The sequence below is a fragment of the Podarcis gaigeae genome, assembly GCF_964106915.1.
Source record: "Podarcis gaigeae genome assembly, chromosome: 13".
Lineage (NCBI taxonomy): Eukaryota > Metazoa > Chordata > Lepidosauria > Squamata > Lacertidae > Podarcis > Podarcis gaigeae.
In genome coordinates, this window is record NC_139689.1 from 12,243,760 (window position 1) to 12,257,819 (window position 14,060).

A 14,060-nucleotide genomic window follows, 5' to 3' on the forward strand; every position below is an offset into this window, starting at 1 on the left:
TGCTACTAACTGGAGAGCTGCCTTGGACAAACAAGCATATTGGACATGTTGTCTGATAGCCATTGGTCCTTCTCGGTGTGACATGTCTTCTGTGCCTATTGCTCTTTTTATGGTGTGGTTCATTTGTTTAGTTATAAAAAGAACTATTAGTAGCAGCATTATTAATAGTGGCAGCAGAAGCTGGGCAGCACTTCCCTTTTCACCTCATATGGCAAAATTACACGCTCTCCCACTTGTGTGCAGTGATTTCCTTACCTGAGTGAAGTCTCTGTGCCATTGGATTCTGTCCCCATTAATGGTGAGCTCTTTGCCAGCAGGGCCCTGGGGATCCAGCCTTCCAACTTTGACCCTGATATATGAATTATTTGGGAAAGTGACCAGGTTTGTAATATCAAAGCCAGCTGCTAATTTCCCATGTTCATTTAATGTAATTTCATCCCCAGCACTGTTGTTGAATGAGATTCTCTGCAGCAATGAGTGGAGCTAGGTGGAAAGAGAATCGGAAGAAATAGAAAATATTGTAATTGACTTATAATGATAAATAGCTTTCCTAGAAGGATTTAAGTTATTTTCCTCCAGGAGTTCACCACTTCAATTAGCAATGGAGAGAATCCAAATTTTAGTAGGAGATACAGGAAGAGAGGGATATCATGAATTAGCAGCCAAGAGACCTCCAGGAAGATACATAATGGAGGCATAAAGCTTTAGGCCTGCTAATTTCAGATCACCCTTTGTAAATCATTATGAAATGGAAAGGATTTGAGTTGATGTGCAGGATACTGAATCAACCCGGGTCATGCTGGTCAATCATCTCTGGTGGGCTTGGGACAGAGGCGAAAGCTGTTTCCTGGTGCTGCTAGATCTCTCAGCTGCTTTTGATACTGTCAACCATGCCATCCTCATGGACCATCTTGGAGTGCTGGGAGCTGGAATCACTGTTATGCAGTGGTTCTACTTCTTCCTCCTGGGTCATGTCCAGAAAGTAGTAGTGGGGGGTGAGTGTTTGGACCCCTGTGAGCTCACTTGTGGGGTGCCTTAGGCTTCTGTCGTCTCTCCTATGCTTTCCAGATATATATGAAACTGCTGGAAGAAATCATTGAAGGTTTGTGCTGGGTGTTCACCAAAATGTGTATGATACTGAGCTCCACCACCTAGCATTTAATTCATAACCCATGAAGGCAGTGAACATCCTGTTAGGGTGTCTGAAGACAGTTAGGGAGTGGGTGGTGGCTAATGGATTGAGATTCAATCCCAACAAGACAGAAGTAGTGTTTCTGGGGGACAGGGGGCAGGTAGGTGTGGGGGATTCCTTAAGCCCTGTGGCCTTAAAGGACCAGGTGTGCAGCCTGGGAGCCATTTTGGACTCACAGATGTTTATGAAGGTCCAGGTCACTTCTGTGTCCAGGGCAGCTTTCTACCAGCTCTATCTGGTATTCCAGCTGAGACCCTACCTGCCTGTGCACTGTCTCGCCAGAGTGGAACATTCTCTGGTTATCTCCTGCTTGGAATACTACAATGCACTTTATGTGGGGCTACCTTTGAATTTGACTCAGAAACTAAAACTAATCCAAAACACAGCTGCCAGACTGTTGACTGGGAAGACTGTTTCTTTGTTCTGCTGCATCTCTCAGCGGCTTTTGATACCATTGACTATAACCTCCTTCTGGACTGTCTAGAGGGGCTGGGAGCAGGGGGCACTGGTGGTTCTGCTGCTTTCTCCTGGGCCGTGTCCAGAAAGTGGTGGTGGTGGGTGAGTGTTCAGACCCCTGGGCTCTCACTTGTGGGTTGCCATAGGGTTCCGTTCTCTCCCTCATGCTTTTTAACATCTATATGAAGCCACTGGGAGAGATCATCAGGGGGTTTGGGTTGGGTGTCACACAGCTGCTAGACTGGTGACTGTGAGTGGCTGCCAGGACCATATAACATGGTTCTGAAAGGAACTCCATTGGCTCCAGTATGATTCCAAGCAAAATGCAAAGTGTTGATGCTGACCTTCATAGCCCTTATGCGTCTTTGCTCCTGTATATCTGTAGGAGCATCCACACCCCAATCATCCAGCACCAACACTGAATGCAAAAAGTGAGGTTACAGGGATCCAGGCAGAGGGCTTTCTTGATACCCACACCCGCCCTTTGGAAAACTCACCCATCAGATGTCTAGGAAATGAACAACAATCTGACTCTTAGAATACATCTGAAGGCAGCCCTGTATGGGGAGGTTTATAAATCTTTTTTATAAACGTTTCATATCTTGTTCTGTTTTAATTTGTTGGAAACTTCCCATAGTGGCTGGGATACCCTAATTAGATGAGAGGCATATTAATAATAATAATAATAATAATAATAATAATAATAATAATAATAATAATGTTTTATATTTTGGAATCCCTGCATTGCATTGAACACTGTAAAATGGCATCATTTTCCTCTGTAGTCAAACAGCATGGCTCTGTTTGCTCGAGTTACCATAGAAACTAGACATTTTCATTAGTGCACAATACTGAACACTTTGCAAGGTGAACACTTTATAAGAGGAAACACTACCTGCCAAGGCTCTACATTCTGAGAAGAGAGTCTGTCTCCACCCTTTATCCTTTTGTGGATGGCTTCAGATGTGTCCCTAATATGTAAGGCGTGTGCCAGAGCATAGACAGCATTATAGATGCTGTAGCTGTGGCCGGTCATGCTCATTTCAAAAAATGGTGTAGGAAGGCTCTCCAGCATCTCCTCTCCAGTACATGTACCCATAATGAGTGCTAATGCAGTGGAATTTGAAAGTGAACAACTGAATGCTTGTTCCCAGAAATCCTTGATAAAACCATCTGCATCTGCCCAGGAAGGCTTTACACTCCTCAGAAAGTCTGAGAAGTCTTGAACATCCTTGGAGTGAATTGCAAAGGAGATAGCACCATGGAACATTTGTATATTAACCTCCCCATTTTTTTCAAATCGGTCTAATATGAAATCAATTTGGGCTGTTGTAATCCATACTTTTCTTTCATATTGCTTCCTCTTAGATGGAGGCAACATCAGCTGAAATATATTTTTTATCCCTATAGAAGATAACAGCCATAAAATAGATGTACTTTCTCCATATATAACAACCGTATTTGCTCTGCTTCTCAGAAAAGCAGTGGACAAAATCCTTGTGTTACCCAAATCAAATATGTTACCAGTAAAATGCAGGTGGTATTCAAATTTTTCTGTGAATTCTGAACAGATTCCATTCTTTAAAAGCATTGGTTCAATGATCTGTAAGAAATGCTCTCCAGCTTCATTATCTGGAGTGATGAGCCCGACCCATTTCCACCCAAAATGCAGAAGTAACTGGATAATTCCCTTGTACTGAAGATCTTCACTGGGGACCATGCGATAGAAGGAAGCAACTTTGATTTGATCATTTGTGGTTGGTTCAAATGAACCATATGAAATCTGAAAAAATAAAAAAGCCAAATCTTTCCAAGTGGAATCAAGAATTCACAATGCACCCATTTATGCTTTCAGGAATGATGTAATGTGAACCCATTAAGGTGCCCCATTTATAATATTGGAACATTTCAAACAATCTTCCATTAAATATAATATACACACATATTAAAATAAATTATCAAACCTTCAATTCTAGCATGTGGTGGGTCACCTAAATTAAGTAATTGGGTATTTGATTGATTGATATTGGAATTGATATTATGATTTGGTATTGATACAATGAGGCGTATATTGGAATTTTGTAACTGAAAACTGCTAAAATTATTTTTTTAAAAAAATAATAATAATGTTCCCCATTTATCAAAATGAAACTTTTTGAACAATCCTCCATTAACAATATGATATAAATTTTCTTTAGACCTTATATCCTTTTATGTAAATTGTTGGGTACTAATATTATACCCCCCAAATATATCCATATACTGCAATCCGTTTCCCTTTTCCATTTTGCCATTTCATATTTATGCATCAACAGATTCCTAGTGGGAGGAGAAAAGAGTGAACTACGGCATGAAAAAGCCATTTTTCAATACCTATATTCTACCTGTGGAATCTTGTAAAGACCTAAGACATCTGCCATGGATGAGGAGGTGTCAGAGCTAAGTCCCCCAATGACTCCTCCTACGTTTTTCTGAATGCCACACATGTAGTTGGGGACAAAGTGATGTGATTTAAAGAGCAGATCCAGAGTGTTTCGGTAGGCCATCTTTAAATCAAAATAGCTATCATAGATGTGGAATCCAAGCGTGACGTTGGGCAAGATCTTGGGATTCTCATTGATCTCGTCAACAGCAAACACCAAGGCCAGGAGGTGTTGGTAGAACTTTCGCATAACCCTGCAAAGAAAGTGCCTTACCATTTTATAGGGAATTAAACACTGCACAACACTTAGATCTGAGGGATACAACTGCTTCGATTAAATCGTGTTGGAAATATGGAAATGGTTTTGTTCCTTTAGAGTTAATGTTTGGATGTCCCTTCCACCTGAATCAATTTTTTTATTTGTCTGAACACAAGGATTGAGAAGTGATCTTCACTTAATAACATTCTGTTTTTCTAACCATGTTGCTTTTTATTACTAGAAACATGTACAGTTACTGAAATCATTACAGCGCCACTTCATTAGTTGTTGTCCCTAGCAACACAAACTGGTATGAAATGAAGATAACGGAATTGGCAGCTGCCATTTTGAGTATGAAGAATGCCGATTGACTAAATGGCTCTCATCCTATTATTGCTATGTGCACTTGAAGCTTGTCCCTGATTGTTTTCAGTGTGCTTTAGACATGACTTCAATTATATATAAGCCTTCACCAAAGCAGCACAAGCTGGGTTTCATAGGTCTCAGTTATCCCCTTGCATACTCATGAAAGTAAATAGGAGGGCCAGAAGTGTTAGTTGTAGGATCCGTATGTGCCCAGGTAGCAACAAATAGTGGGAGAAAATGTTACTGTTCGAAGCATCATGGAAACAGCTCCTAGATAATAGTTGGCCAAGAAAAGAAAAATTGGACCCCATATCTCCATAATGAAAGCCTGCGATGCTAAATTACTGTGGGCAGGAGGATCATGGTGGCTAGATAGCAAGTGCTGGTGACCTGAAACTGAATGAGCTCAAACATGGCTGAGGTTTCATTTCTGCACCTGGAAAGTGGAAGGGAAAGGGCTGTGTTGAAGACAGCTTACTTCTTCACCACAATTGTGTACACAACTAGCTGCATGGAAGAGCTTTTCAATGTTGAATACAGGTTTGTTATCTGGCCAAGAACGCATTTCTCTTATAACATTAGCAGCCTGCTATTATAACTTTATTTTATTTTTTTAATTTCTTTTTATTGAGTTTCACTTAAATAACCAAAAGAAAAAACAAAACAGTTTCAGAAAAAAGAAAGGAAAAAAATATATCCATACATAACACAAAAATAACATCAATTTCCGTTACAGTTCTTTGTGTTATTCCTTAAATCTTTATATCTTTAGATATTTAGATCTTTCCTCTACACACCTATTGACCTCTTTCCCTCCCGATTTCGGGCTTCTTGATAAAAATTCTTTCTTTTTTTCTGCAGCTAATAATTGTTAATGGTTTGCGCATCGTAAGGTTTATATCAAACCTGCTGTAGTTTTTAAGTTTCTATAGTTTCCTTCAGTGTATACCATAAATTTATTCCAATTGGTAATAAACTTTGTATTTTTTTGGTTTCTAATTTTTTGCATCATTTTTGCTAGTTCAACATATTCAAATAATTTTGTTTGCCAATCTCTGACCGTTGGGGTATTTGGACTTTTCCAATTTTGTGCAATTAATATTCTAGCCGCTACTGTCGAATACTGGAATAGTGTCTTATCTTCTTTTTTAATTTCGTCCCCAATTATTCCTAGTAAGAAGGCCTCTGGTCTTTTAGGGAAAGTGTATTTAATTTTTTTTAAACTCTTTATAAATCAGATCCCAAAATTTCTTCATTTCTTCACAAGTCCACCACATATGGTAGAAATTGCCTTCTTTAATTTTCACTTCCAGCAGCAGCCTGCTATTATAACTTTAGAAACTTTTTAGGGATGGAATAAATCAGATTCGGAGTTGCATGCCATGATTGAAGGAAGTCAAATGGTATGCAGTGCACTCTCTGTTCCATCTTTGCTAGATCAATTTAAATTATTGTGGCCTGAGGATGTAGTGAATGGGATTGGAGAACTGAAGCTACCCAACAGACCCCTTGACCTTTGACCATCTTGACTTTTAAAAACTAGTTATATGGGATTGATTGGCAGTGACAGATTTGGGTACTATGGGCGGCCTGGGCAAGGCCAATGAAATGATCTTAAGTGCCATTTACTTACTTTGGGCTGTTAATAAAGACTTGAGATGGATGTTCATGGAAGGAAATGCTGGGCAATATGTAATCCATATGAGATGCTATCCCACCAATGATAAGGTCCCCTTGTTCATACCACTCATGTGGAATATGGAGAGGATTATTTCTGCTGCAACCAACAGTATGTACTTGGGGCACCATTTTGGGAAACAGCAGGAGAAGCAGCAGCAACAACATCCTGATCACAAATATCCTCCTACACCCCGACTCTCATTTGCCTCTCTACAATATTGTTACTATCATCAGCCTGACTTGAACTAGATATATTTTGAAACCACTGACTCTGCTGATTCTGTACTTAAAGGGGCAGGTATCCACCTTCTCCTTAACTTCAGCACTGCCCAAAAAAGTAATTGAATGCTATGATTTGAAATATAACCAATACAATGAAAAGCAAAAGCTGGCCTCACCTCTCCTCCCTTACCATAGCTGTCAGTGGAACACTGGGGTTGTTTTAATGATTTCAGATTTTATTTTTTATTTCCCATTCTGCATTCTGGAGCTTTTCCAGGTGAATTAATTACTATAATTTTAATAATTACAGAGGAGATAATCACTTTTGTCTGTCACATCACAGAATCAAAGGTTAGGAAGAGACCTCCAAGGTCATTTTGTGCTATTTCCTTGCTGATGTAGGACATCCAGAACTAAAAACAAACCAAGAAAAAGAAAAACACCCCACCTGTAGACTGGCATTTTCCCTAAAAAAAATGTGTTTATAGGTGAGCCAAATACATCCTTTCCCCATTTGTCTAATTTCTTACTTGTATTGACACTCTCTGACATATGTAACATTGATTCCACTTGCTAGATCTTGGAAACAATGATGGAAATGGTCCAAACCATATCAGGATATAGAGACCCTGGATAATACAGTCCACCTACTTTTGAAAGAACATGTATATACTGTTTGAAGCTGAGTGACATGTTTAGGAATAGCTAAGACAATGTCAGGGCCTGGCTGGACGAGGAAGAGTAGTGGCAGCCAGTAACCCAGGAAGCACCTGAGGGGGAAGGAGACTTTGAAGCAGGTTCAAAATGCTGGGAAAGAGAGGAATCACCACTGGAGAGTGAAGGTGAAAGGTGAAAGGGAGATGATTGAGGTAGTCACAGACACTGATAGAGAAGGAGTAGGGGTTGTGTCTTCTCTGCAATACAGTAGTGATCCAGCTCCTTCCCGTACCCCATTCTCAGTCTCAAAGAGTCAAGAAAAGGTTGGAACAATTAAGACGGGAGGTAGAAACAGGGTGAAAAGGGCAGGAAATTTAGCTTCTTCAACTGACTTGCTTAGCTGATGGATGTGCAGAGGTTTTCAACCTTTTTGAGTCCACGGCTCCCTGACCAACTACATTCTTTCTATGGCACCCCTATGGGACTGAGGAGCCCAGATATGTCACCCCTTGCCTGAAGAGCTGGCACCTTCCCTTTCAAACACCCTCCCTTGTGGCATGTTCCCTCTGCCTCCTCTCCTCTCCCCTCTCCTTGGGAATCCTCCAGGCAGCTGCTCCTCTCCTTGGGAATCATCCAGACAGCTGCTGCTCCTGCCACTGGTCTCTGAGCTACCCCCCTACATCAAAAGGGGTACCTCCTAACACTGTTCCACAGGGGCCTTGGAAGCGCCCCCTGGTCAGCCCCAGAGGCAGCATTCACCTGGAGAGCTTGTAGCCCAAGCTGTGGAAAACTTTGGGAGGCCAAGTCACAAGAGGGCATCAGAGGAGGGAGGAAAGGAAAGAGGAAGAGAGGCCAGTGTTGACTGTGGCACCCCTGACCATCATTCAAGGCACCCCAGGATGCCATGGCACACTGGTTGAAAACCACTGACTCTTACTCTGGTAGGAAGCATTCATTCAGAAGACTGTCATAGTGGCCCATCAGTGTAAGGCAGTGATAGGCACTGTTATGCTGTCCAGATGTTTCTGGACTACAGCTTCCATCATTCTTGATCATAGAATCATAGAGTTGGAAGAGACCACAAGGGCCATTGAGTCCAACCCCCTGCCAAGCAGGAAACAATAATGGTCTGTTGAAAACTGATGGGAGCTTATGTTCAGCAACATCTGGAGGGCCACAGATTGACTACCCCGGTGCAAATAAGAGTGGGGTGTAGAATAAGGCTCCATCTCTAGGGAGATATTGTTCTGCTAGGGGTATGTCAAATATTAGAGACCTCTGAGTCTGGAGCACTGTCTATGTATGGGCAAGGTGAGTCACTTCCTGTCTCCCTTCACAGCCCCAGGTCAATTGAGGTATGAAATTCCAGAAGTGTAGAAATCCAAGCTTATCCTAGAAATTCTAAAATTGATTAGAGGTGTCTTTTTGTGACTAGAATTTCTAACAGAGTGCACATGTGATTTTCAGTTTGGATCACTTTTAAATGTTCTGCTTCCACATATAATGAACATCGTAAATGAATACGTACATAAATGTAGGCTCCTCAAAATGAATCACACAAAACATGACCCATGATTTAATAGAATTACTGTTACCATGAAATTGTCACTTTCCATTCATTTCTTAAAATAATCAGTACATGTAGGGGAATGGTTGGGTTGGTAATGAACATAGAGTCATTTCTTGATTGGCTTCCTTGAGGTGTGATGACACAAGCTGGAAACTGAATCCTGAGAGTGGCAGTGGGCAAGCTATCTTTGGCTGTTACTACTGGATTCTTACCTTCTTCTTCATCCTTACCTAAACATAAAGTGAGTATCTTTATTGCCTGGTTCCCTCTATTTACTTGCCCATACTTTCTGAAGCTTTTGAAATGGCTCAGTCAACTTTTTACACTGTTTTGGTTGCTAGTGCAGTTAGGCATATAGTGAAGACAAAGTACCTTGCATCCAACGTTCTGCAATTCATGGCTGTCTCACCTGAACTTGATAAATGCCCAGATCACCCTTAATAGGGACAATTTGGCTTGGGGCATGATCAAATCTGGTGCACAGCCCTGCTAAAGGACTCAGTAAAAGGCAGCTTTTCAAGTTCTTGCATTCCTTTTCTCTCTGAACTCCATTATCTCCACAGGAGAGGTTCAGGGATTCTTGGGAAGATAGGTGGCATCCCTTTGGATGCAGGAGAAGATGAGTAAGGGGGCATGTAGGCATTCAAGTGGTTGGATATCATCCACAGTTTCTTGCATACACATAAGCCCAGTTTATTTACACCTCATGCTGGATATCAAGAACATAAATGGTAAGACAATCTCTATTGTTATTTTGATCATTTTGTTATTTTGATCATTTCAGGTAACTTCCTTTCTTGAAAAACAACAGGGAAATTACCATGCTAACAATTCTACAGATTCTAAATACAGAAATGACAAACTCTGCTGTTCTTTACATCTTTCTCCGTATCAGCTGCTCTCTGTTATTCAGCTCAGGCCTCAACACAATAATGTAGCATTTAGGGGAAAAGATGCAACCCAGCAGCCCAGCACTGGAAGCCAAGATGGAGAAGATCTCCACAGCCACCATGTATTTTCCTCTGGTGCTCAAGTACGTGGGAATAAAAGAGAACCAAACACTGCAGAAGACCAGCATGCTGAAGGTGATGAACTTGGCTTCATTGAAGCTGTCGGGCAACTTCCTGGCTAGGAAGGCCACCGTGAAGCTGACAATGGCAAGGAAGCCCATGTAGCCTAAAACGCAATAGAACATGAGAACTGACCCCTCATTACATAAGAATATAATTTCTTCAGTCATTGAGTGCATGTCCAAATCTGGGAAAGGGGGAAAAGTTGTCAGCCAGAAGGCACAGAGTCCCATTTGAACAATGGAGCCGGAAAGGACAATGGAATAAGCCAGTTTTTTACCTACCCACTTCCTGATTGTGGAATCTGGCTTGGTAGCCATGAATGCCAAAACCACCGATATGGTTTTGGCCAAGATGCTGGAGAGAGCCACAGAGAAGAGAATGCCAAAAGCCGTTTGTCGGAGTGGGCATGTTGCTTTGTTAGGCATTCCAATGAACATCAAGGAGCAGAGGAAACACAAGAGGAGGGAGATGAGGAGAACATAAGTGAGGCTTCTGTTATTGGCTTTGACGATGGCAGTGTCCCGGTGCTTAATGAAAATGCCAAGTACCATAGCTGTGATCAGAGAGAATAAAAGCACAGAGAAAGTTGAAATAATGGCCAAAGTTTCACCAAAGCCTAGGACGTTTGGTTTCTTGGGAATGCACTGATCCTGCTCTTCATTTGGATATTGATCCGGAGGACATCTGGCACAGGTTTCCAACCCTGAAAAAAGGTGATATAACCATTGGAAACAACTCAAATAAGCTTATGAGGTTTTGTTTTGTTTTTACACGAGTCCCCTTATGATAGTGTTTGCATGAGGAAAAGTTTCAAAACTTTTTGCCCCAATGCTTGTGTCCTAAATGCTTTGAAGATAAGGTCCCCAAAGAGCTTTCTTCTTAGAGAAAAAACTACCACTTCTATTGCATCCTTCTTCCCCCAAAACTATAGTTTCTTCCATGTAAAATTTTTATGTCTTGTTGCATCAAAACAGAGCGGGCAGACATACAATCATGGTTTAAATTGTTAAAATGTGTTATTAAGATGTGGCAGTACAGCAGTGAGCCACTTGCAATAGGAAACTGCATTAAACAATTTAGAATTTGTTGGAAAATCTTTACATTACAGATCAAGCTCACATCCTCATGGTATACTCCCTAGGTTAAGATAATTTCTTCATAGTGGAAGCTTTTACTGAGACTGAAGTGAAATCATTCTACTATTGTTCATAAACAATATAAATTGGTATCAGACAGAGCAAACCCCACTTCCAATTTGATCAGAATATGTTAAAATAACTTGTATATGGTACTATGACATCTCTCACCTTTTTCATCTGAGAACATCCCACGAGGACATGGATCACAATCATAACAACAGAACTTCTTCCCCTCCTTCTTTTTCTTCTCATAACCGGGAAGGCAGTTGGCATTACATAAGGAAAGGGGTGGCACCTATCCAAAGACACACAAAGAGGTGAATATTAAGAAAAAAGTTTAAGGGGATTCATCTAACATCAGGTGATCTACCAGTAAGTAGGAGGGCCAGAAATGTTAATGTGCCAAAGCAGCACATACAGTGCGATAAAAAGCTACAGTTCTAAGCATCATACAAACACAAGAAGATTACAATTTTTCATATCTAGATTGATTAATGCTGCAACCATCACATAATTCAATCTAATACTACTATTGGTTATTTCTTTTGATGGAATTGCAGCCTCATGCCCTTTGCTTTAGGAAATTCACTTGATGTCCCTTTAGTGAGGTTCAAGGTGTTGGGATTTGGAAGTAGTGAAATATTGTGGTTCTGCTCATATTTGGACGGCCCCTACCGCTTATACCATTGGAATAAAGTGAAGATGAAGTGAAGATGGAAGGCAGATGTATTGGGGTTGTGATGGACTGGCTTTATAAAACCAGCTTTATAAAAAGACAGGGGACTACAATACAATGTGTACATATAATAAGTTGGAACTTTTTGCCCTCTACAAAATCAATTTATAAATTCTGGTGTCATTTTTCAAAAAGAAATATTTCCAACATTTCCCCCAATGATTCTCAATATATGAAAAAAGAATCTCTTCATCCTTCATATACAAGGAAATGGGCATGATATTTAGCAAATATTGGTTTAACAATTCTGAAAGCAAAATGTATGTTGGCTTTAAAATATTCCAAAAATGCTTATCCATGTGAACCTGAAAGAGGACTATCTTAAGTCAATATTCCAATGGTATTTTACTTTATACAGAATTTATTTATGTATTTATTTTGAGAAAACAGGCATTGTTCGAGGCATAACGGAATTAAGGCAGATCTAATAAATATCTTTTAAAATAATAATTCCTTTCTGGACCAAAATACTGAAGATTTCTCCTTCATAAGTCAGCTGTGGTTGAGCTTTTCACAGCGCTGTTTTCCTTTACCAATATATATCCTGAATGCAAGAGCAATCCTACTGCCATCCTTAGTTCCAGTATAACTGAGATCTGCTTTTGAGGATATTGATGCCTTCAATGCAGTGGTGTACCTAGGCTCCCTTGTGCGTTGGCAAGGAGATATATCAGTGCCTCCAAAGTTGGGAGGGACCATGGAAAAGAAACTCAAAATGTTTGTTTTTTGTCACGTTTTGTGCTCCTTCGGTCACTTTCTCCTTGGCCATCGGTTCTAGCTCCTGCCCTCCTTGGTTGGTCTGTCTGCCTTCTTTCCTGCATCCCCCCTTCACTCACCTCCTTCCTTCCTTCCTTCCTTCCTTCCTTCCTTCCTTCCTTCCTTCCTTCCTTCCTTCCTCTCTTCCTCTCTTCCTCTCTTCCTCTCTTTTCTTCCCCCCAAGCCCTGCTTGGCACTCCGCTCACACTTATGATAGTTCCACTGGCCAACTGGGGATGCAGAGCCGCACAGCTGCTCTCATGGCCAATGCCAGCAGCTGAATTCCTCCACTGAGGCACAGAGAGAATCCTTCATGCCTTGCCCAGCAGCCCATGGGGTACATGGATGGGCAGCTGGGCTCCAAGACACTCTGAGGAAGGCATTTTGTGGTCTCCTCCTGGGCCTGGGCCCGTGGCAGAAGCCAATCTGACAAACACCTTCATACACCCCTACTTCTATCATTCCAACTCAACACTACAGTCTCAAGCAGCAACAGAAAAATTCATGAAGTCTTTTGTGCATATTGCTGTTTTTTATGAATGTGGTTCATTTGTTTACTTATTAATAAAATTATTAGGAGCAGCATTATTAGTAGTGGCAGCAGAAGTTGGGCAGCACTTCCCTTTTCACCTCATGTGGCAAAACTACACACTCTCCCACTTGTGTGCAGTGATTTCCTTACCTGAGTGAAGACTCTGTGCCATTGGATTCTGTCCCCATTAATGGTGAGCTCTTTGCCAGCAGGGGCCTGAGGATCCAGTCTTCCAACTTTGACCCTGACATAGGAATTATTTGGGAAAGTGACCAGGTTCGTAATATCAAAGCCAGCTGCTAATTCTCCATGTTCATTTAATGCGATTTCATCCCCAGCACTGTTGTTGAATGAAATTCTCTGTAGCAATGAGTGGAGCTAGGTGGAAAGAGAATCAGAAGTCATCCTGTTTGGGTGTGAACATCCTGCTTGGGTGTCTGAAGGCGGTTAGGGGGTGGATAGTGGCTAATGAATTGAGATTCAATCCCAGCAATACAGAAGTAGTGTTTCTGGGGAGAGGGGGCAGGTAGGTGGGGGGGGGATTCCCTAGCCCTGAATGGTGTAACTGTGGCCTTAAAGGACCAGGTGTGCAGCCTGGGAGCCATTTTGGACTCACAGATGTTTATGAAGGTGCAAGTCAATTCTGTGTCCAGGGCAGCTGTCTACCAGCTCTGTCTGGTATTCCAGCTGAGATCCTACCTGCCTGTGCTCTGTCTCCCCAGAATGGAACATGCTCTGGTTATCTCCCACTTGGATTATTGCAGTGCGCTTTATGTTGGGCTACCTTTGGCGTTGACTCGGAAACTAAAACTAATCCAAAACACAGCTGCCAGGCTGGTGACTGTGAGTGGCTGCCAGGAACATACAACACTGGTCTACCTCTCTTTTAAATCAGAACCAGTGAGGGCGGTGAAGGTCCTGTGTGAGTGTCTGGAGGCGGTTGGAGGATGGATGGCGGCTAACAGATTGAGGTTGAATCCTGACAAGACAGAAGTACTGT

The 14,060-nt window shown here is 41.6% G+C and overlaps 1 protein-coding gene across 1 annotated transcript; it reads right to left on the minus strand.

Moving 5' to 3' along the window:
- Positions 1 to 9,538: 9,538 nt before the first annotated feature.
- LOC310830766 (vomeronasal type-2 receptor 26-like) lies at positions 9,539 to 13,792 on the minus strand (the record flags this gene model as incomplete). Its single annotated transcript, XM_083710606.1, has 4 exons — positions 9,539 to 10,600; positions 11,205 to 11,331; positions 13,211 to 13,438; positions 13,760 to 13,792. 4 exons carry the CDS (start codon positions 13,790 to 13,792, stop codon positions 9,699 to 9,701), a joined length of 1,290 nt encoding a protein of 429 aa, XP_083566732.1. The 3' UTR covers positions 9,539 to 9,698.
- Between the last annotated feature and the right edge of the window lie 268 nt (positions 13,793 to 14,060).